Source organism: Mastigoproctus giganteus, chromosome 5 (genome assembly GCF_048544385.1).
Source record: "Mastigoproctus giganteus isolate SK-2022 chromosome 5, ASM4854438v1, whole genome shotgun sequence".
NCBI classification, from domain to species: domain Eukaryota; kingdom Metazoa; phylum Arthropoda; class Arachnida; order Uropygi; family Thelyphonidae; genus Mastigoproctus; species Mastigoproctus giganteus.
This window is the reverse complement of record NC_143579.1, coordinates 200,355,858-200,379,967: the sequence shown is the minus strand read 5'-3', so window position 1 is coordinate 200,379,967 and position 24,110 is coordinate 200,355,858. Positions and strand designations below refer to the sequence as shown.

At 38.1% G+C, this 24,110-nt stretch overlaps 1 protein-coding gene across 1 annotated transcript in view; it reads left to right on the top strand.

Moving 5' to 3' along the window:
• LOC150086002 (flotillin-2-like) overlaps positions 1 to 24,110 on the top strand; it is a 253,731-nt gene that overhangs the window by 218,571 nt on the left and 11,050 nt on the right. Inside the window, exon 8 of the mRNA XM_090373646.1 lies at positions 7,793 to 7,976. Coding sequence (XP_090229772.1) covers positions 7,793 to 7,976 — 184 coding nt within the window. The remainder of the gene's footprint in view (positions 1 to 7,792; positions 7,977 to 24,110) is intronic.

The window sequence follows — 24,110 nt, the reverse complement described above, 5'->3', positions numbered from 1 at the left end:
AGCTTCCATCTTATGGTTTGCCAACTGTTTTTAGTAATTGGTTATCCAGTTTTCTCTCTGATCGCTCACTGAGGGTGATGGTAGATGGCTCTCTGTCTTCTAACTTCTCCACTAATGCCGGTGTTCCCCAAGGTTCATTTCTTTCCCCCACTCTTTTCCTCTTGTATATTAATGACCTTCTTCCATTGACTGGAAATCCTATCCATAGTTTTGCCGATGATAGCACATTGCATTCAACTTTCCATTTTGAGAAACCTTGTCCAGCTCAATCAGCTTCAAGTTCTCGAAAATCTGCTGCCAATTCCTTAAATTCCAATCTTCAGGTAATTCTCCAGTGGGGCAAAGACAACTTAGTTGATTTCAACCCTTCTAAAACTCAATCTTGTCTTATATCTTGCAAAAAGGATTCTTCTGCTCCTATGCTTATCTTTAGTGACACTCTGATTTCTAGGCAAAATGATATATCTCTTTTGGGGATTACCCTGACTTCTAATCTCTCTTGGCACAAGCACATTACAAATATTGCTTCCTCTGCATCTAAAAAACTTGGTTTTCTCTTTCGCTCTCGCCGTTACTTTTCTTCCAAACAGCTGCTCACTCTGTATAAATCGCAAATCCGCCCTGCCGTGGAATATTGTTCCCACATCTGGGGTGGTGCCCCCAAAACCTCTCTCAGGCTTCTTGATTCCATTCAGAAGAGGGCAGTTAGGTTAATTAATGATTCATCTCTAACAGAGTCTCTCCACTCGCTTTCTCATAGACGTACTGTTTCTGCTGCATGCCTCTTCTACAGATACTTCCATGGGCACTGTTCTTCTGAATTGGCTTCTATAATTCCCGCTCTCTCTTTCAAAACAGTCCGAACACGTGCCACCACCAGCCAACATCCATTTACTGTCCAACTTCAAACCCACAGAACCAACTTTTCATCTTCCTCATTTATTCATTCAAGTGCCGTTTTCTGGAACAACCTTCCTTCATACGTATTTCCTGAAAATTACAATCTACAGAAGTTCAAGTCCAATGTCAACAAATATCTTCTTTCGTCTTCTCAACCTCCAACCCAAGCACGATACTAAGTACTATAGGTTCTAATACATCTCGTGTTTGGGGTTCACATAAAAAAAATTTTTTTTTTTTTGCCCAGGAGTACAAATTATACCATATTAGCCTTATTCTCCAAATCAACTCTTGATCTACCAGCAATTATTATTGTTAAGTCATCTGCAAAAGCAATGATTTTTGTGTTTGGAAAAGATTTAACTAACCAATTGTGCGATACCATATTCCAAATAAGGGGTCTCAACACTGATCCTTGCAACACCCTCACAATACTTGGTTTTTAACATAATAATATTGTAATTTTACCACCACATATCTGTTTGTGAAATAACTTCTAAACAACTTATATAGTTGCAAGGGGCAGTCAGCAACTCTTAATTGTTCAAGGGCAGACTCCCACCATAGAGAGTCAAAGGTCCCCTCAAAATCCACGTAAATCGCTAGTTCGTATTTAGACGTAGAACCTCTAATATGTGTTATAAAGTCGACTAGAGCATCCTCACACGATCTGCCAGGTGTAAATCGGTACTGACGTGCAGAAACCATATCACAAGCTGTGATTAACTCAGAGACACAAGATGCCATAAGCCGTTCTAAGACCTTACCAAAATTAGCTAAAAGAGCAATTGGTCGATATGACCTGGGTTCATCACTGGTTTTCTAGTTAACTTCAATAGGCCAACTTACAATTCGTCGGGGAAATATCCCTTGAGTAAACACTTATTATACATTGCCAGAAGCAAATGTGGAAACAATTTATGAAACCTGAGTAGGAAAGCGTTTTCAATGAGATCCATACCAGGACATTTAGTAACATTAACTTTCTTCAAAACATTTGTTAATTCCTCATAGGTAAACTGAGCCATAACTGTTTGACTTTGATATATTTCATTATCCATCCGAATAGCAGCTGGTCATATGTATCTTTCTCGACATCATCTGTTGGAAACAATTTAGTCAATATTGTGTCAACGGTATTTTCCCAGCCTATCATCTCTTGAGAATCAACTGTAACTGACCCAAATATGTCTGAGGAATGCAACTTGTTCCTGGAAAATTTATACAACAACCCCCATGGGTTTCGATTTCCTGATTCCTCGACGAATACCCTCCAAGTTTCTCGTTTACGTGCCACTATGGCTCTACAGTAAGTGTTTTTAGCTGTTAAATATGCAACATTCTTATCTTGATTACAGAGGTGGGAATACAGATGGGTAAAAGTTGCAGCCAGTAGCTTTGGCAAGAGACCAGAATGCTCAACTATCATGTGGATGAGAAGCAGGTTTTATATTTTTAGAATTTTCTGTTCTTGTTGTAAGTTTTGGTGTAGGAAGAGAATTAACCTGGAGATTTGGATGCAAGCCAATTCTAATATGCAACATTCTTATCTTGAACAACCTTAGCACATTTATTGGAAAGCCAAGGTTTAGATAAAGGACAAGATTTTAAGGTTGGGTGTGGAATAAAAGATTTCATCTCTACAAGAATAATTTCACTGACATGATTTGAGCAAACATTGACATTTGAAGATTTAAAAGAGTAATCCAGCCAAGGAAAAGAAGAATAAAAATCACACAGATCATCCCATTTTTCATTCTTGTAATGCCAAGCAACACAAGGTTGAGCATGGCCACAAAATAAAAGTTCTTGGAGAAGAGACCATCACCAAGTTGTGATTTGAGATGCCTAGAGGGCCACGTTCTTAGAAGGGTTGTTTATGAGAAAAAGATCAAGTTGTTGGCTCTGTGATTAGGATTGTCAGGTATTCTGGTAGGTAAATGAACAATCTTTGTGAGATCATTAGTAATTGAAAAGCCTCAACATTTCAACCAGTTGGATCCATGTGACTAAAAAATGAAAGCCAGCTGGAGTTGTGAACATTAAAATCAACAAGGAAAATTATCACTGTTAGGAAAGTTGGACTGGAGAAAGCTAAGCTTCAAAGAGAGGAAGTCAAAGGGTTTCAAGTGATTAGTGGAGTTGGGAGAATGATAGAGGCAACAGATGAACTTAATTGAACAGGGTAGAGAGAGTTTAAGCCAAAGAAGATCGAAAAAGAGGAAATTCCAAACTAAGTTTCTGACAGCGAATATCAGAGGGGACATACACAAATACCACCCTTGAAGCAAAAGGAATTGTACAACGAATAATTAGTTCAACTGAAATGAGTAGTGGTTGAATCAGCCAATAATTAGGATTCTGTGGGAGAAAGTATGGCAGACTGTAAGTGGAAATGGACATTATTGAGATTGTTTTTGGGGCCCCCTATATTTGTGAAATGAAAGAGGAAGTGTTGCAGCTCACTTCTGCAAAAAAGCATAAGTTGTATCCTGAACTCAGATTAAAGAATCAGCTTATCCCCATTACCAGTAATACGTTTGTCCTACGTTTAATACTGTATTCCAAACTCATTTATGTTTTTCATATAACATACCTCAGAACTCTTTGTTTAAAGAAACTTAATATATATACAGAAACTTTGCTACCAGGGATAAGGATTTGATTATCTCCTTATATAAGACCATGGTTAGGCTTCATCTTGATACTGTGTACAGGTCTGGAGGCCTCACTTTAGGAAGGATGTAGATCTGCTGGAAATGGGTGCAGAGAAGGACTCACTAATTAATCAGATACTCACTAACATTAATTTTAAAATTATTAGTAGTCATAAAGTATTAAATTTTTATTGGTGAGATATCTTACTTTTTATTTCTCAGTGTAAGGTGTTCCCAACAGACTAGCAGAAGGATAGTATTACAGGTTTTATTGTAAAAACTTCTCTCATTTTTGGATGCAAGAAAAGATAAATGGTGACTTTTCTTCATAAAATATTTAAAAAAACATTCCTTAAGTTCCCAGTCCCAGATTTAAACTTTAATTTATATATTTGAAAAAAGTTTGAAATTTTTTGAATTGTGTTTGGAGCATACTAATGCTAGACCTTTTACCAATAAATTGTAGTGCTTGTTAATTTTTTTTTTTTCTTTTTTGAATAATAATTTTTAACTTTGCTTTTGTGTTTTTGGCCACTAAAAATACTGATTAGTTTCAATGAAAAAAAAGTTTATTAATTAAACATAAATTTTAAGAAAAATGTTGGTAACATAAAATAGAAACATGAAACAATTAACCTCTGCCAAAATGAAGTTTGTGGAGGCTTTACTCTAACACAGCAAATTAGATCAGTATTTATATGAAGCACTTTGAAATTAACATGTTTCAATAAAAACAAATAATAATAATGAATTACTATTAATTCTGTATGTAACAAGTATTATCAACATGAAATCGTTCATATCCTTGTTTACCAAAGTTCTTGGTGACATTCACTACGTGAAAATTCTGCATGACTGAAACACAAAAATAATGACAATACAGTCAAATCTCGTTAATACAAAGTTCAAGGGACCAAAAATTTCACATTTTGTTATAACTATGAACCCAAAAGTGTCAAATTTTTATCTTTTTTTTTTTTTTTTTTGGTACATACTATATATCTAAGAATAATAATAAATAATAATAAAAACAAAAGCCTTGTCTAACAATACAGTAATAGGAATAACACACTTTTTAAAGATTTTATTTTATTTCTACAATAAACTAAGAGAAAAGCAATTAACAAAAATGAAAATATTGTACAGTATATATTTTGATATATATACAATACTTTAGTATCAAGTAAAAAGAATTAAAATCTTAATATAAAAGGAGACATACAAACCATTAACTTGTTGATAAATTAATCTAATTGAAAAAAAGAATGTAATGTGCTTTGCACAGTTTTTTCCTATATGCATTTTTAACTACAGTACAGACACTGTCAAATGCAATAGTTGTTTCTTTATCAACGTTACTGCAGGCCAACGCATTCGCTCTTATGCTCAATGCATTTTGGGCTTATTTTTTAGAAGGCTGCGTGCGCGCATGTGCTTTTTCATTGTTGCTGGTAACAAAAACATCATTGTTTTGTTTGGTGCTCAGCAGCTCTTCTGGTGTTGCATTGCTGTGGTAGAAACTTCATCATCCACCTTCACAAACTCTTCATATTCACCAATAAAATCTATAAAAAGTAAAGTAAAGTGCAGCCATTATCAACCCACTGCAGGATGGAAGCCTCCTCAACAATTCATGTTGAAGGAAACGGACCATAATCTGCCACGCTGGTCCAGTGCGGGTTGGCAGATCGACCGTATTCAGCAGTCAGGGGCTTGAACCCCGGTCTACTCAAAGAGCGTGTGCTACTGCCTCCCGCTCCTGACCACTCGGCTACGGAGGCCTACATAAAATCTATATGCTCCTTCAAATTCCCCATTCCTCAATGTTGCTATCACATTTGTCTTCTAGACCATATTTTTTGATGATATTCTTTCCAAAGCCACTCTTTCTGAAGCAGTTGATTATTACGCTTGATGCAGTACCATCCCAAGCAATAACAAGATTATGAATAGCATCCATTTGGCTGAAAATTGTTCTCTCCTTCTATTTTGCAGATCAAGTACCTTATCAGGCAGGTTCTATATGCTGTCTTGAGAGCATATAGAGCTTTTCCTCTGCAGTTCCAGTTTTCTTCATTCCACCCTATCAGCCGCTTATATAATTTTCAGTTTAATTTCCATCCTCTTACATTTTTCACCATAATACTGCTAGATGAGATTTAATATAAACAAACTTTAAATAAATTTAAAGACAAATTTCAAAAAAAGACATCAGCTCAGATAAAATGACACAAAAAAAAATAGATTAAATTGTAGTAAAAGACTCTTTGAACTGGCGTAACAATTGCAACTGACCCTTTCCCGTGGAGAGCAAGGGAGTAACCAACTTAGAAAAACTGTTTTTATTCTTTTGTTAATTTAACATCTCATCCTTCATGATGTTTTTCAGAGTGCACTTAAGTTGTAGCTACCATAAACTGGTTTTGCTTACAAAAGTAATTTCTAATAAGTCAGTGCCATCCTTTGGGAAGCAGGGAACCAGGCGGCCAGAAGCAGTAATAGGGGCCAACAATCAGACAACTTTGCCAAAGTTTGTATTAAACATACAAAATAACAATATTTATTTCTCATGGGGTGAAAACAAACTTTGTAATACGTATTAACTGAATTTTATAATAAATGAATGTTATTATTATTATTATTAGCTATATAGTGCAAGGAAGCCTGAGGCTTATGCTGCACCAGGCAAAAAAAAAATTTCTGAATTACCCTGTGAGAGAGAGAGAGAGAGAGAGAAGTAGAAGGGAAGGGAAGGGAATCACCAAGAAAGAGAAGAATGATGATATCCAGCTCAGGACCCTGGGTGTGCCAAGCCCATACTCACCAGTTGTAAGCCCCTGGATTACGTAGAAAAGCCTATCCTTTTGAAGGGAAATGGTATGTGTTTCATATAAACAAGTACTTTGTATAAACCGAGTTTGTATTAATGAGATTTTACTGTATGATGCCGTGTATGCCCATTTTTCATTTTGATCATTTTTATTTTTCTTATGAATAGCCTTCTTAGCATCTTACAACCTGCATGTGTATTCTTATTAAGAAATGTCACCTGCAAATTGTTGTCTGTAAAATTCATTAGGGAAGAAAAAATTGTGAAATGTGTTGTGAAATGTGAAAAATTGTGAAATGTTTCCCCCCCCCCCCCTCCTGTTGAAGTATTAATTTTTACTGCCATGATTCACTACATATCAGGATAACATTCTGGCCTTTTTGAGTAATGTAGGATACTATTGTGACACCTTCCTGGAATGCAAATATACTGATGTTAGCTGATTTACTGTTCATGGTAACAAACTCTATCGTAATATCTCTTATTTTCTAGGATAATACCCACATAGGCAAGTGGTGAACTTTGAGAAGCTTTTGGACAATGGAAAACATGTGCCATTGTGATGAAAAGCTGTGTTTCACTATACAACAAACCATACTTAGCTGCACACAGTGAAATAGCAAACAATATTGCATAGCTTTACAGGCTCTCTCTCAGCTTACACAAAGTGAATGATGTACTGTAAATGGACAAAAAAAAAGCAGCACATACAAGATTAAAGAAGGTTCAGAAAAGTAATATCTACTAATCCCCAATCGAGTTGCCAGGATTAAATATTTTTCTGCAGGGCCTGTGGTGATGCTTTGTTAATCTAATGTCTGTCAGGTTAACAATGTAATTTTAAAAATGATATAATTATATTATATTATATTATATTAATGTACAAGTTAGTGCAATTGCATCATTTCAGTACAATGCCAACTACTTAAATAGTTATAAATTGGCATCATTAAGTATATCTCATATTGTGAATATCTTCACAATGAGTTGCCATGATATTGCACTACTTTGAATAAGTAACACTTCACCGAGAAGACTATTGTTACTTATTCTCAGTGGATACCATCACCCATACGGCACCATTTTGGAGCTTATTGGCTCCTCAGCAGTGGGTGGGCAGATACCCTGGTGTTGCAATGATGACAACCCAGTCGTGAAGTATAAATCCACAATATGAGAGATGCCTAATGGTGTGGAGTAATTTACGTAACCTGAGACTTCAGCCCTAAACTATGTCATAATCTAAATTACTCTACACCATCAGGCATCTCTCATATTGTGGATTTATTTATTTATATATTTATACTTTTTACATAACCTGAGGCTTCAGCCCTAAACTATATTGTAATTATATTATACTATAATATTATTTATTTATTTATTTATCATTTCAATTATTCTTCAGGACACAGACTGTGGAGGTAGCAAGGGCAGATGCAGAAAAGATAAAAATGATTGGTGGTGCAGATGCTTATGCTATTGAAGCTGTTGGAAAAGCAGAGGCTGAACGAATGAGAATGAAAGCTGCAGCCTATAAACAGTATGGAGATGCTGCAGTTATGAGTTTAGTGCTGGAGTCACTACCAAAAGTAACTATTATAATTAAAATAATTGGTTTCAAATTTTATATAATTAAAATCATTCATATTAATTAAGCTCAGTCACCATCACTGTTTCATTTTAAACTAGTACCACCAAAATATTTGGAAGTGGATAGATAAATATGTTCAGTATTTAGAGACCTTTGAATTTATTCAAACTGTCAGCCTCGATACCTCCGAAGGCAACCTGTTCCAGCAGTCAACGACTCGCTGGCTAAAAGAAAACTTCCTACACTCTAGTCTAAACCTCCTCCCCTGAAATTCAAATTTATGCCCCCTAGTTCTCATCCAGATTGTGAGTAACTTTGTCAAAATAGCATGCTAAATTAGTTAGACATGAGATTTCCTTGCTAAAATGCAATTAAACTATGTCAAAATTGTTCTTTACATTCAGCTCGTGAAAAACTCTGTCAAAATAGCCTACTAAGTTAGTTAAGAAATCAATGATTTTCTCTTAATAAAACCATGTTGTGTGTTATTCAGAACGCCACATCTATTTAAATGTCCCTGGATTGCACTCGTAATCATTGCCTCTAAGATTTTTCCAAACACTGAAGTCAGACTAGCTGGTTTGTAAGTACAACTTCACTCTCAGAACCACCCTTATGTATGGGTAATATGTTGGCACTTCTCCAATCCAAAGGAATCTCTACAGAGTCCAGAAATGTCCTCATAATTAACTTGAATGGTTCAGTACACTCCCTGGTGGCCTCCTTCAAAATTACTGGGTATATGCCATCAAGAATAATTTCAATCACATGCTCTGAGCAAACATTGGGATTAGCAGACTCTATTCAAACCAAATAGAGGAAGAATAGAAATCACACAGTTATCCTATTTCATATTCTTGTAATGCCAAACGACACGAAGCTGAAAATAGCTTAAGAGAGGTATTGGAAAAAGCAACATCATCAAATTGTGATCTGAGGTGCCTCGAGGACCATTAACCCTGCAATGGCTACACATTTGCCATTATAATAGGGAACTTATTGTCAGCCAAGTGCTACATTTTTAAAACCTTTTTATTAGCAAAAAATAATTAAAAATCGTTCACTTTTTGATGCTATCCTATGTTTTCAATCTATTAATCTTTTATAAACACAGCTATGAACTATCCTTTTTTTTTTTATATTGAAAATGTATATTTTTAAATATATCTTTAAAATAACATATTCGAGCATGCATATTTGTTCTTGTTCAAACCTTCATTCTTTGCATGGCATAATTTGTTGCTATGGGAAGGGTTGCTAAATCTTGTGCTACTAAAAATAGTGGATACCAGCACTTGTAAAAAAACTCCTGCATTCTTCATTATTGGCACTCAAATTTTTATGTGAGCCAGTGCACATCACCAATTCAAGCTGTTCTTAAAGCATGTGACAATAATGCACTGCCAGAATTGTACCTGATTAATTTTAATGATTGCATACATTAGGTTTTAATGAAAACATTTTATTTTATTTGTATATGGCCAGACCGTTTCATTGATAAATTAATGATGTAGATAGATTGAAAGAAATTGCAGTAATTGAGGAATACTAAAATTGGCATTGATCTCACTCTGGTAGGTCATTTTTTTATTTACATTTAATGCCCATCTTAGCACTTTTTGGACATACACAGTGATCACTGAATTAACATTGACTGTTTATTTTGAAGGACTGTTGATGGAGAGCAAAAGGGTTTGGTGCTGGGTCTGTGGTTGGGGTTGTATGGTATTCTTGTAAATTGCAAAAGCCAGCTGAAGTTGTGAATATTAAAATTACAACTGAAAATTACCTCACTGTTAGGAAAGTTAGAATGGAGAAAGTTGAGTTTCAAAAAAAAGGAGTTCCAAGCAGTTAATAGAGTTGGGGGAACAATAAAAGCAACAGATGAATTTGACAGAATGGGATAAAGAGATTTTAAGCCAAAAGAGATCAAAAAGAGAAGATTCCAAATTAGGTCTGTGTCAAGAGAATACCAGAATGGATGTATTCACAGGTATCACCTTTGAAATAAAAGGAATCAGGGCAAAAAATTATGGCATATGAGATGAGTAGTGGTCAAGGCAATCAATAATTGAGATTCTGTCAGAAAAAATAAATGGAGCTTGGCAGATTGTAAGTAGAAATGGACATCATCGAGACTGGAAGTGAGGCCACATATTTCTGAAATAAATGAAGTTTTTGAGAGGTTTAGATCACTTCACAGATAAGTTTGTTCTATTAGTTTGAACTATTCGTGAGGAGGGTTACTAACAGTCCCACCATCAAAAAGTAGATAGAATAAAAGTAGAGGGCAGTATGAGTTAAGAATATACCTAACTCTTTAACATAATTTGGCCTCAATAATGCCTCCAGATGGCAGAGTAGAGGCAGCAAGATTATACACTTAGTTGATCTGGATGCCTCTTAAAGAGTTACCAATAAATTTGGTCCCTGAGTTTTTCAGGACTGGCTACTACTAGTGGCTGACCTGAAAAAACCATTTTAGAGCAAATATAAGTAATATTAGCTCTTGTTGTGATGAATATAAGTAATATTAGCTCTTGTTGTGATGCCCATCATAAACTCGAAAGACATCACTCATATTGCATGATATAAGAGATGAGGTTGTTGGGACTTTGCTCTGGAGACTAAACACTGTTTTCACCACTTCAGCCCTCCAAAAAGCAAAGTGATGGTATTGCACTGGTTGGTGGTGGTAGTCATCTAGTATTGCCTGGTGATGCAGAGAGGAGGTGTCATTTCTGTTTGTGATGTGGATGTTACAACTCAACCCCTGCTTACATTGGTTCCCATCTGGGTGGTCACACCACTATGCTAAGTGCCAGTGTTGAATCCAGAGCATTTGTACCAGGGAGTGGGAGAATATAAATTTCGGGGGTACATGTAGTATATGTGTATATTTTTTATTATTTAATATTTACAACATATGTATATGTTATAAACAAATTGTATATTTATGAATGTTATAATAAGAGAATATGAGAAAACAAAAGGAAATATTTATTATTTAACATCTAAATACTAATAGTCAGTTCACAAAAATCACATTACTGACAATAATCACAGTTTAATAATAGGAAAATCACAGATTAAAATTCACAAAAAAAAATTATACAAATTATAAATCTTATTCTTTGCTTTTCTTTGCATGTGTATCAATCACTTCATTTATTAATTTTTCCAATAATTCATTCGGGCCCTCTAAGCTTACCTTCATGCAATCCGCCAATATTACACTACAGATGCATATATAATAAAAAGGTTATAAAATGTATTGTTTATAGGCTGTGACCAAACCGTCTTGTTTGTGGTATGCAAAGGAAGAATTAGCCATAAGTAGACTCTTGCTGTGAAAAAAAAAACAAAGGGAATTTGAAAATCATAAAGCGAAACTGCCGACAATTGAATTAGTGACTGCAGTAGACTCCCCTCTCCACCGAGATATTTAACCCTACCTCCTGAAAGCTGCGGGGCACTTTATAATTACAATAGCATCTGTCAGGAACCAATTCTGGTGAGCCTATTCCTGGCCTGTGATCTTGTTCAATATAAAAACAAAGAATTAGTCACAAGTAGAACATTTGTGTGAAACACTATTAAGAGATGGTTTGTGTGAAAATAAAGGGACCCTTAAAAACCATAAAATGAAAATGCGGACACTTGAAATAGTGGCTTTAATTACAATTTGTGCAGCAAAAAATATTGCCCATCTAATTATTTTGAAAATTATGTGTCTTTTGAATTTTAGTGATTTATTTTTGCTTTGTACCACCTAATGAATACCACACTCAAGTTGATGTGATTTTTTGTCTTGTGTTTATTTGACATAAATTTATTGAATTTGGATTTTATAATTACAACATTGTGTAAACTGATAATATGGCCCCTAAAGAGTGCAGCAAGAAGAAAATTTCAATTAAAAATAAACAAAAAATGTGGCAAAAATTTCGACATCCCAGGTCTTTGAACAAATATTAAAATAAATATTACTATTTTTCACTGGGGTGGGGGGGCGAATTTTATTCCACCGTGTGTGAAACTCACCCCCCCCCCTGGATTCAACACTGCTAGGTGAAGTGTTTTGGACTTTGCACATAGAGCGTATACCTAGGGTTACTACCAGTCCCACCATCGAAAAGGTACAAGCAGAGGATTTGACTGCCACAGAATGATCCAACTTCACCAAAATTCTGTCCACTTGATGTACAAGTGGGATCTGTATATCAGTTCGATTAGTGTTTTAGATTCACAGGTAACGAACTCAAGCTGTCATGTGTGGAAGAACATCTGTGACAAACATCAGGGACAAATTCTTATGAACCTTGTGATAAATTAAAATTATATCAGCTAACTCAGCAAAAGTAAACAGATAAGTAGTCTCCCCCCCCCCATAATATCAGTTTAACAAATGCTTTACTGTAAAACAACAAGGGAACTGTTGTAGAACCTGAAACTCAAGTAACAGACATATTGACACTGTTGGTGTATACCAGGTTGCTCACAACTGAGTAGTTAGCATTAGCAGTGGCAAATGATTCAAGAAAGCAAGCTTATACAGCATCAGCCAAAAAAAAAAAAAAAAAACTGTCTAGTTCTTCCTTGAATTTATTTAAGTATCAACTTCATTGTTTTGATTCGTGTAATATCATGTTAGCAAAACAATTCTATTTGTGTCAATTTGGTACATATGTTTTGTACTGGTTAAAGTCTATTTTACAGTTATATTTTTGTGATACATAAATTGGAACAATAAGTTCTTTATTGTTCAAATTTATATTTATTACCTTGGAAATAAATTTTTGAGATATATGTTTGTAGGAACTTTTTTTTTTTTTTAGTTGTACAGTATGTTCCTATACTTGTTCTATCTATACAGGTGATTCACTACCAGTGCGACAAACTTGCAGGAGGTGTAGGGGGCACAAAGACGAATTGGAATCACATAGCATTGCAGGGTCCGAAATGCCTTTGTCATTTCGGTAGAGGACGTTGAACGGGAGGTCGCATGAACAACGATCCCGCTGGAAGTCAGCATTTGCGAACCATTTCTGTTGAAGAAACCAAGTAGCAAAAGTCCTCCGGAGTGGATAATCCGCAGGCTCCAATGATTGGACGCATTGCAGATAGTACTCGTACTCAGATTGCCTTCTACAAGACGTAGGACATTCTCCTCATTGTCTGGCATCCTCTTCGTTCGCTCTCAGTTCATGGTACCTCTCATGAAACAACCAGTCTCACATAACCTTCTGTACACACGTGCAAAAATCGTATGATGAGGAGCACTCCTGTGCATGAAACGTTCCTGGTACAAGCGCAGAGCGGCGCCCCATTACAGTCCGCAGCTCCATACGAGAGGTGCATGTCATCCAGTTCAACGTTTGAATACTCGTCCATCCTACTGCCTCGGGAACCGGTTCGCAAATGCTGACTTCCAGCGGGATCGCTGTTCACGTGACCTCCCGTTCAACGTCCTCTACCGCATGACGAAGGCATTTCGGACCCTGCAATGCTATGTGATTCCGATTCATCTTTGCGCCCCCTAACCTACTGCAAGTTTGTCGTACTGGTAGTGAATCACCCTGTATATACACTCGGTGATCACTGAATAGTGATAACCCACCTAATACTGTGTTAGGCCACTGTTCACATGGATAGCAGCCAATATTTACCTAGGCATTGACTCCACTAGATGTCTAAAGACATCCATAGGGATCTGCAGCCGTGTTGCCTGCAAGGCTTTCAAGGATGAATGTCCATATGCCTCATGTCCCATTCCAAAACAATTGGATGGAGGTAAGGTGAATTTTGTCTGAAAGTTTGTCTGAAACGTAAAATAATGAATCAATGTATACTCCCCACCATGACTTATGGAAGTGAAACTTGGGCACTCACCAAAAGAATGGAAGAGAAGCTAAGAACTACACAGCGAAGAATGGAACGAATTATATTGGGAATCAGACTGTTAGATAAGAAGAGAAACACGTGGATTAGGCAGCAAACTCAAGTAAAGGACATTCTTATCAAAACTAAAGAACTAAAATGGTCTTGGGCAGGATACATAGCTCGAAGACATGATGACAGATGGACTAAGAAAATAACAGAATGGTACCCAAGAGGAGCTAGAAGAAAACCTGGAAGACAAAGGCGGAGATGAATAGATGAAATTCACGAGTTTTTGAGTAGTAAATGGATGGCCAGTGCTCAAAACAGAAGGAACTGGAAAGTTGCTGGAGAGGCCTTCATCCTGCAGTGGATTGAAAATGGCTGATGATGATGAAGGTGAATTTGGAGGCCAATCAAGGTGGGTAATATCTTCACTGTGTTCCTCAAACCACTCATTTGAGGAACACAGTGAAAAAATGTAACATGGCAGAGTGCACATGGTCGCCTGGTCTGTATGCACCAGGGGTCCTAGTTCTTGCCTGAATAGTGGGCATCATGCACAATTGGTCCATGGACTTGTGTTGCTTGCACTATACATGAAGGCATCCAGTGGCATATTGCACCAGTTATTTGGACTCATCTGACCAGCACATTCATTTCCAGCCCTCCAGTATCCAACCATCATGTTGATACCACAGCATTCAACGTCACTGATGATCGGGGGTAAGGAGAGGGGCATCTCTTGGGTTGTTTTCTGTGGAACCCCATACATTTTATATATAAAATTATATATATATATATAACGGGGAAACAACAAAAATAAATAAATAAAAAAGAAAAGAAAAATGTATAAAAATAGACTGAAATAGACTGAGAATGCAGACTATGAATGAAGTTAATTTTGGTTTCTCCCACCCCTTTGCCTGGTGGGTTCCCCACTGCCGGCTAACATATCCCACTCCCAGAGCAAGATGGGCAGTTTGACCTTCCTACCGGATTCAACACTACATGGACATGACAACCATCAACGACGAAGATATACTGCAGCTTTGCTGCTGACATACCATTTGGCAATGTGAACTGGATACTCTAAGTAGGTTCCCTTTAAAACCCCATCCCAGGGCAGGGGAGGGAGGAGACAGATCTCTGTCTCCTCCTCTCCCTGCCTCCCCCATACTTTGCCTGGTGGGACTCATCTCCAGTGACCTCCTTGGGGGTGCCTACTTTATTGTTCCCATTCTGCTACCTTTCTTCCCCCTTCTGACTAAACCAACCGAGTACACCCCTAACAATGCTGCCAAATTCTAATCAGTGTCTAAATTCTACTGCTTTCCATGTAAATCTCTTTCTGCCAAATTATAGTGTTCACCCCCCCCCCCCTTTTTTTTTAGGCCTTGCCACTGAAATCTTTGGAAATTAGGTGGTGGAGCCTGCCAGAGTACTTAAATAATCTACTGGATGCCTGACCTGCCTCCTCGTGGGCAACGGTGAGTCCCAATAGGGCCCAATGGCTAAATGGTCAGAGAAACAACAGACCACTCTCCACACACTTTTTAAATCTCTGGCCTCCACAGAGTTCTGTGTCACTTACAAAGAATACAATGCGAAGATGGGGGGAAACCCTTCGTGCTTCAGACAACTAACACACTTTACACTTGCTCTGCTGCCTTGACCTAGCAAATACCATTCCCGTCACTGAAATCCAACTGGACATTCTGCTACAGACGCCAGAGAACCTGGCTGCCTTCCAGAACTTCTCGACGCAAGTATTCACGTGCAGGAAAGCCTCCTACAGAATAACACAGGCTACAAATGGGGATCCCCCAGACAGCAGCTTAAAAATTTTATTTTATTTAGTTTTATATATTTTTATTTTATTATTATTATTTTTATTTTTCTCATTTTCTCTTCGCACTCTGCACTAGCATACTTTTCTCTCCCCCCCCCCCCCCACTAGTGTAGCTTCTCTCTCTCTCTCTCTTTTTTTTTTCCCTCTTCCTCTGGAATGGGCTCCCAGAGGAACCGGGCCCACCTTTTGACAACATCAGGTGAGTCAGAGTCTCTTTTGAGACGGTATGTGTTTTACTGGACTGGCCCACCTTCCTGTGGTGTGGATGAGTACTCAGAATCATCTCTTTGGGTGACTGATGCTTCTGGGTAGCCAAGCAACCAGAAACGGAATACACACAAATCTACGTCACGCACATATCTGGTCTATTTGTAGTGATACTGTTCTTCACAGAGATATGAAACGGAGTTGAACAGACATTCTAGGAGTCACCCTTTACAAAAACACATGTCCATGTCCATGCTCTGCTGCCTTCGGTTATTGTGTGTTATTGTTATTCCTTGTTGATGGTTTGCACAAGGATGGATGTAAGATTTTAACAGGAAATGCAAAATTACTGTGCTATTATATAGTGCAAAAGGCTGGATATAAGATTTTAGCAGGAAATGCGAAATTATCGTGCTGTTGTACTGCCCTCAGTTATTGTGTATTATTGTTATTCCGTGTTGATGTTTTATTTGAAAAAGTATGGATGTAAGACTGTTAATTTAATGGTGTATGAGTGTGAATTTGATAGCTGCGGAATACAAGCATTTTTAGTATGGACGTTTCATGCCATTACCAGCTGGCATGCGAGGACTGATGAGGTGAGGTTTTTTTTTTTTTTTTTTCTTTTCAAGTTGTTCCTTCATGATTTCATTTTTCACATTAATTGTATGAGTTGTTAGTATCAGGTTGTCTTTATAGTAGTGGGGGTAGCACAAAAGCAGGGGTCTCGGGGTGGCAGCCCGAGACCCCTGCTTTTATAAAATATATATAAAAAAAAAGTCATTTATTTGGATGTGCATAAGCAATTCTCATTTGTTAATGCTCATGAAATCATCTAGTAAAGTACGACCACAGAAGTGGGGGTTTGGGGCACATAATTAATGCACGTAAAATCGTCTAGGAATGTACGGGTGAGAAGTATCAGTGGTTGTATGTTGTGTTAATTTTTGTTAGTTGTTTAAAAAAAATTGCCATTTCACCATTTCTTTTTCTTCATTTTAGTTCTGACATATTGTGATGTCATGTGACATCCTCTAGAAAGATCGACTTGACCAGAAAAGAGGTGTGTAGGGTGTGGCTTATTTCTGCCAATGTGTTGGTGTCACGCCCCTCCTCACCTTCACCAAAGATAAGTCACGTAGTTTCATGTTTAGTCGTCCACTCGCCCGTGAACCAGTAAATGCATTTTTACCATAAAACCTCCTTGAAAGTTATTGCACTCTTGCAGCAGGTCTTGGCAGATCTGCCTGAAGAATTTCATTTTTCTTGTTATCCAAGCTTTTAACGGGAGAATTTCACTTTTCTCTTAAAATATAATCTGAAAGATTATATTTGTTATATAATCTAATGTGTCTAAAATGGTTAATACACTTTCTTGGAACATCCTAGTGCTTGTATCATTGCATATTAGTGTCTTCTTCAATTTTGCACACAGACTTTGATCTTCCTCTCCTTTTAAACCTGCAAGCCATTTATGAATATTTCTTCTATCAATAGCATCTTATTGGTAATACCTTCCTGAACTTTTCATGAATCCAGACAGCTCAGTTTTCTCCCGACATGAAAGGGAACTGTTAGTGGAAACGGACATCAATTTGACTATTCAAGAAATTCAATGTAATGAATTATTTTCAAAATTTACCTGTGCATAAAATGTTTTTTTTTTTCCTTTCCTTTACAAAGAAGGAAAAACTATACATGAAAATCACAAATTAGGCTAATGCAAGAACAAACAAACACAAAATGTTTCATCAGTCAAGTCAGAAATGCAAATAGCATCTACTTGAAGAAAATGATGGAAATTTTGAAAGATGAAACAAAAAAAATTTATATCACACCATTTTCTGTATTCCTGAATGGCTTATGGTCAAATCCAGTATTTTTTGTGTATGCCTGTTACTATTAGCACACTACAGTGGGCCCAACATCCAATGGTAATTTGTTCCACAAAACCCACTGTATGTTGAAAATATGCTGGTGTCACAGGAACTACTTATTGTTGGTGACTCTATTGTGAGGGACATGAGGAATATATTATGCAAAAAGGATAGGTGAAACAGGACCAGAGTGCCTACCAGGGGACAAATGTTGATGATGTTGTAGAGCAGATATCACATTTTAAGGGCACAAAAGTTGATATTGTTGGCACTAATGAACTTAGGAATAAGAGATCTGCAGATTTACTTAACAAGTACAGGTCAATGTTGAAAAAAGTCGTGACTTAGGGTTGAATTTGAAAGTGTCTGCAATTCTGTCCAGACACGATAGGAGGGAATATATGATGAGAGCCTTGTCAGTCAATTTGGCCCTGGAGAGATTTTTCAAGGCTCATGGGGTAGAATTTTTTTCAGCATGGTCTGCACTTGCTAACAGGAGAGACTGCTTCTACAGGGATGGGATACACTTAAATGAGGTTGTCACAGACATTCTCTCAGATATGCCAGACAAGCTGTACTTGCTACCTGGGAGTCTAAAACGCTGATAGAACTGATATTCGGGTGACACTCAAGTCAAGTGGACCCAATTTCGTCGAAGTCCGGACGGTCTATGACAGCCAAATCCTCTGCTTGCACCTTCACAATGGTGGGACTGTTAGTAATCCTGGGTATAACCTCCATGCACAAGTACATGGTGGGTGACCACCCAGGTGTGAACCAACGTAAGCAGGGGTCGAGGTGTGGCGCCCACACCACATGGAGGAACGCCACCCCTCTATGTTACCAGGTAGTACTAGGTGGTAGATGACTCTCATCAACCGGTGAAATACCACCACTTTGCTTATTGGAGGCTTGAAGTGGTGGAACCCATGTTTAGACTCTACAGCTAAGGTCTGGCCAACCCTTCCCTATCTCTTCCATCATGCAGTATGATTGATGATTTTTGAGGTTATGATGAATGTCGTGACGAGATCCAATATTCCTTACATTTCGAGGGTACAGCTCTAAAACAGGGTTCGCAGGCCGGCCGCTAGTTAGTACACCGGACCGGACCTATTGGTAACTCTCTAGGAGGCTTCCTGATCAGCTAGTGTATAATCTTGCTACCTCTACTCTGCCAGATAGTGACTGGAGAGAGTTCGAGTAGTGTGTATGCGGGGAGCATTGTCGAGGCCACGTTATGTCAAGGATCTGGGTATATTCTTACCACATGTACGCCAAATCCAAAAATTTCATACAGCATGTCCCACCCACTTTTTCTTACTATTGAATACACCATGAATTGTCAAAATAATAGAGCGAGCTTATCTGCGAAAAGATCTAAACCTCCCAAGGACTTCCTAATTTATTTCACAAATATACGTGGTCTCAATTCTAATCTCAACGATGTCCATTTCCACTTGCAGTCTTCCAAACCCCATGTACTTTTTCTGACTGAATCTCAGTTATCAGTTGATTCAACTACTGCTCATCTCAGATGTCCAAATTATTTGCTGTATGATTCCTTTCGCCTCAAAGGTGATACTTGTGCATATGTCCGTTCTGATATTCCCTGTCAGAGACTTGGCAATTTGGAATCTCCTCTCTTTGATCTTCTCTGGCTTAAAATCTCTCTACCTCATTGTGTCAAATTCATCTATTGTCTCTACCGTTCTCCCAACTCCACTAATCACTTGGAGCTCTTTGACTTCCTCTCTTTGCAACTTGACTTTCTCCAGTCCAACTTTCTTAACAGTGAGGTAATTTTCCTTGGTGATTTTAATGTTCACAACTCCATCTGGCTTCCGTTTTCTAGTCACACCGACCCAGCAGGTCGAGATGCTGAGGCTTTTGCAATTACTAATGACCTAGCACAGATTGTTCATTTACCTACAAGAATACCGGACAATCCTAATCATACAGCCAATACGCTTGATCTTTTTCTCACAAACAACCCTTCTAAGTACAAGGTCGAAGTGAGAGGGCCTTTAGGCACTTCAGATCACAACTTGGTGATTGTATCTTCTCCAATGGAACCTTTATCTCATGGCTATTCCCAACCTCGTATTGTTTGGCATTACAAGAATGCAAAATGGGATGACCTGCGAGACTTCTTTTCTTCCTTTCCTTGGTCTGATTACTGTTTCAAAACTTCTGATGTCAACGTTTGCTCAGATCGTGTCAGTGAAATTATTCTTGCAGGAATGGAATCCTTTATCTCACACTCCACTTTAAAATCTCCGGGCGCCTCCGTAGCCAGGTGGGAAGGAGCAGCAGTGCGTAGCACATGCTTCTTGATTAGACCGGGGTTCGAGCCCGTCACCACCAAATACGGAGTATGCGGAAAGGTCAAGGAATGACCACCGCATATCCCAGAGCAATATGGCCTTAGTTGCTAATGCTCCTAAAAACCAAATAACAAACAAACAAACAAAACTTTAAAATCTCGTCCTTTATCTAAACCTTGGTTTTCCAATAAATGTGCTAAGGCTGTCCAAGAGAAGAATGTTGCATATCATAATTGTCTTGTTTCTAATTCTTCAGTTTCATTTTCTGCCTACACCAAAGCTCACAACAATTGTAAAGCAGTTATTAATCAGTCCAAACTAGAGTTTGAACAGGCTAAGAGTAGAAAACTTGCTTCTTGCCCTAATGGTAGCCGAGCATTCTGGTCTCTTGCCAAAGCTATTGGCCGCAACTTTTGCCCATCTCTGCTCCCACCTCTGTCCAAACCAGATGGTTCTGTTGTCACTTCAGCCAAGGATAAAGCTGACCTGCTAGCATCCCATTTTTCTTCCAGCTCATGTATTAATGATCTTGGTAAAACACCTCCCACCATTCCTAACACGCTCCATTCAATGCCTCCTGTGGTCTTCCGTCAAAAGGATATCAGAAGGATTTTGATGAATCTTGATGCTAAGAAAGCTCCAGGTCCTGATGGTATTTCTCCACTTGTTCTCAAAACCTGTGCTCCTGAACTTACTCCTATTCTTTGCCACCTTTTTTCACTTTCTTATTCCAAAGGTGTTTTTCCTTCTGCTTGGAAATTTGCTCATATCCAGCTAGTTCCTAAAAAGGGTGACAAATCCCTCCCATCCAATTATCGTCCCATTGCAATTACTTCTACTCTTTCTAAAGTAATGGAGAAATAAATTAACCGCCAACTCTTAAACTACCTAGAAACCTTCCGTCTGATCAACGATCGCCAGTATGGATTTCGTCAGTGTCCATAAATGGGTAACATAAGCCATTTATGATTCCGTCATAAATGGCTTATGTTACCCATTTATGGACTAATTCAATGGATAGGTTCGGTGAAACACAAGTAGTTGCTCTTGACATCTCAAAGGCTTTTTATCGTGTTTGGCATAAAGGTCTTCTAAACAAGCTTCCATCTTATGGTTTGCCAACTGTTTTTAGTAATTGGTTATCCAGTTTTCTCTCTGATCGCTCACTGAGGGTGATGGTAGATGGCTCTCTGTCTTCTAACTTCTCCACTAATGCCGGTGTCCCCCAAGGTTCAGTTCTTTCCCCCACTCTTTTCCTCTTGAATATCAATGACCTTCTTCCATTGACTGGAAATCCTATCCATAGTTTTGCCGATGATAGCACATTGCATTCAACTTTCCATTTTGAGAAACCTTGTCCAGCTCAATCAGCTTCAAGTTCTTGAAAATCTGCTGCCAATTCCTTAAATGCCGATCTTCAGGTAATTCTCCAGTGGGGCAAAGACAACTTAGTTGATTTCAACCCTTCTAAAACTCAGTCTTGTCTTATATCTCGCAAAAAGGATTCTTCTGCACCTGTGCTTATCTTTAGTGACACTCCGATTTCTAGGCAAAATCATATATCTCTTTTGGGGATTACCGTGACTTCTAATCTCTCTTGGCACAAGCACATTTCAAATATTACTTCCTCTGCATCTAAAAAACTCTTTCGATCTCGGCGTTACTTTTCTTCCAAGCAGCTGCTCACTCTGTATAAATCGCAAATCCGCCCTGCCGTGGAATATTGTTCCCACATCTGAGGGTGGTGCCCCCAAAACCTCTCTCAGGCTTCTTGATTCCATTCAGAAGAGGGCAGTTAGGTTAATTAATGATTCATCTCTAACAGAGTCTCTCCACTCGTTTTCTCATAGATGCACTGTTTCTGCTGCATGCTTCTTCTACAGATACTTCCATGGGCACTGTTCTTCTGAATTGGCTTCTATAATTCCCGCTCTCTCTTTCAAAACAGTCCGAACATGTGCCACCACCAGCCAACATCCATTTACTGTCCAACTTCAAACCCACAGAACCAACTTTTCATCTTCCTCATTTATTCATTCAACCGCCGTTTTCTGGAACAACCTTCCTTCATACGTATTTCCTGAAAATTACAATCTACAGAAGTTCAAGTCCAATGTCAACAAATATCTTCTTTCGTCTTCTCAACCTCCAACCCAAGCACGGTACTAAGTACTATAGGTTCTAATACCTCTCGTGTTTGGGGTTCACATTACAAAAAAAAAAAAAAAAAAAGAAAGGGTGCAAGAATATTTGCTGATGCTATCGAGGCAGTGTTAGATGGGTCGGAAAACTGCTAGCTTGGGAGGATTCGCAGACTAAAAGATTAACAGTAGCTGCCGGAAGAGGCGAAAACGATTGTTCCACTGCTTCTATTGTAACGAGCAGCAGCCTAGAGAGCAAGTTGTGGGGACTTCAAGAGCTGCTGGGAGTCATCATGGAATGAATAAATACATGGGCTGCGTTAGGGAAGCTAAGAGTAAGAACAGGTGCATGTACACTTGCATGTACACCAATGCTAGAAGTATAGTAAATAAATTTGATGTGCTAATCAAGACATCAAAGGCAGATATTGTTGGGATATCAGAGACATGGTGTCACACAGATATAAGCAGTGCAGAATTGAAATTTGGGAGTAAAATGTGTACAGAAACGATGGACAGGGTAGAAAGGGAGGAGGGGTTATGCTATTAGGTAAGAAACACATAAAATGTAAAGAAGTGCATCCAGTTCACATGGGTGAGTCAGTTTGGTGTGGCAAACTCTGGGAAAGGGAAAATGACAGTTGGAGTGTGTTATAGGCCTAATGACTCTGATGAGTACAATGAACAATTGTGCAGAGAAATAAATAGAGTGGGCCCTTAAATCAGAATGTCTTATAATGGGGGATTTTAACTTTCCAGATATTAACTAGAACTTGTGGATTGGTCACTCACACGCTAGCAAGACTTTTGTGGATTTATTGGAGGATTGTTTTCTACAGCAATGTGTTCGAGGGGCAACTAGAGGGAGCAATACTCTTGATCTGATTATCAGTAGTGATGACGCATGCATTAGGAATTCGCAGATAAAGGAACCACTAGGTGACAGTGATCACAGTGTACTGATGTGGGATTTACTTAAAGATGTAACTACCATCAAGGGTAAAGGGAAGGGTTTTTGTTTTCGTAAAGGTGACTACATTGGTCTCAGAGAGTTTTTGAATTCTATACAGTGGGATCAACCGATGATGTTAAAAACAGTGAATTCTAAATGGGAGGGCTTCGGGGAATTAATCCTGGAAGCAACTAGGCTTTTCATACCAACTAAGAAATACTGTTCAAGATTTAGGCCTAAATGGAAGTCATAGAAATAGAGATGAACTGAGGCTCGTGGCAGAGAAGAAAAATGTGTGGGATATAAATTAGCAGAAGCCTATGGCAGTATAAGCTAGTCTGTAATCATGTCACAAAGGAGGTTAGGCAAGCGAAGACATTATGAGAAATTCTTGACAAAGGATGCAAAGAAAAACAACAAAGACTTCTTTACTTATGTAATCTCTATTACATAAGTTATTTATTATTTTATTATTTGTAAAATAATAAAAGAAGTTTACCTCAATATACAGGCTGACCTCAATTAACACATTAATTGAGGTCAGCAAACTTGGACATTAATCAAGTTTAATGTCCAAGTTTGCAGATGATACGAAGGTTGGCAGGGTTGTTAAGGACACCACTGACGCTATGCTGCTGCAACAGGATCTGGAAAGGTTGAACAGATGGGCTGAGAGATGGCAAATGAAGTTTAACATTGACAAATGTAAAGTACTACATATGGGAAACAGTAACTCCAGAGCAACTGCTCTGGAGTTACTGTATCAACTCTGCGGTACTACACTGACATTGATGGAGAATGAAAAGGACCTGGGGGTAATTGTGCAGGCAGATATGAAGTTCTCTGACCAGTGCAGACAAGCTGCAAGAGTAGCTCATGGTGTCTTGTCAATGATA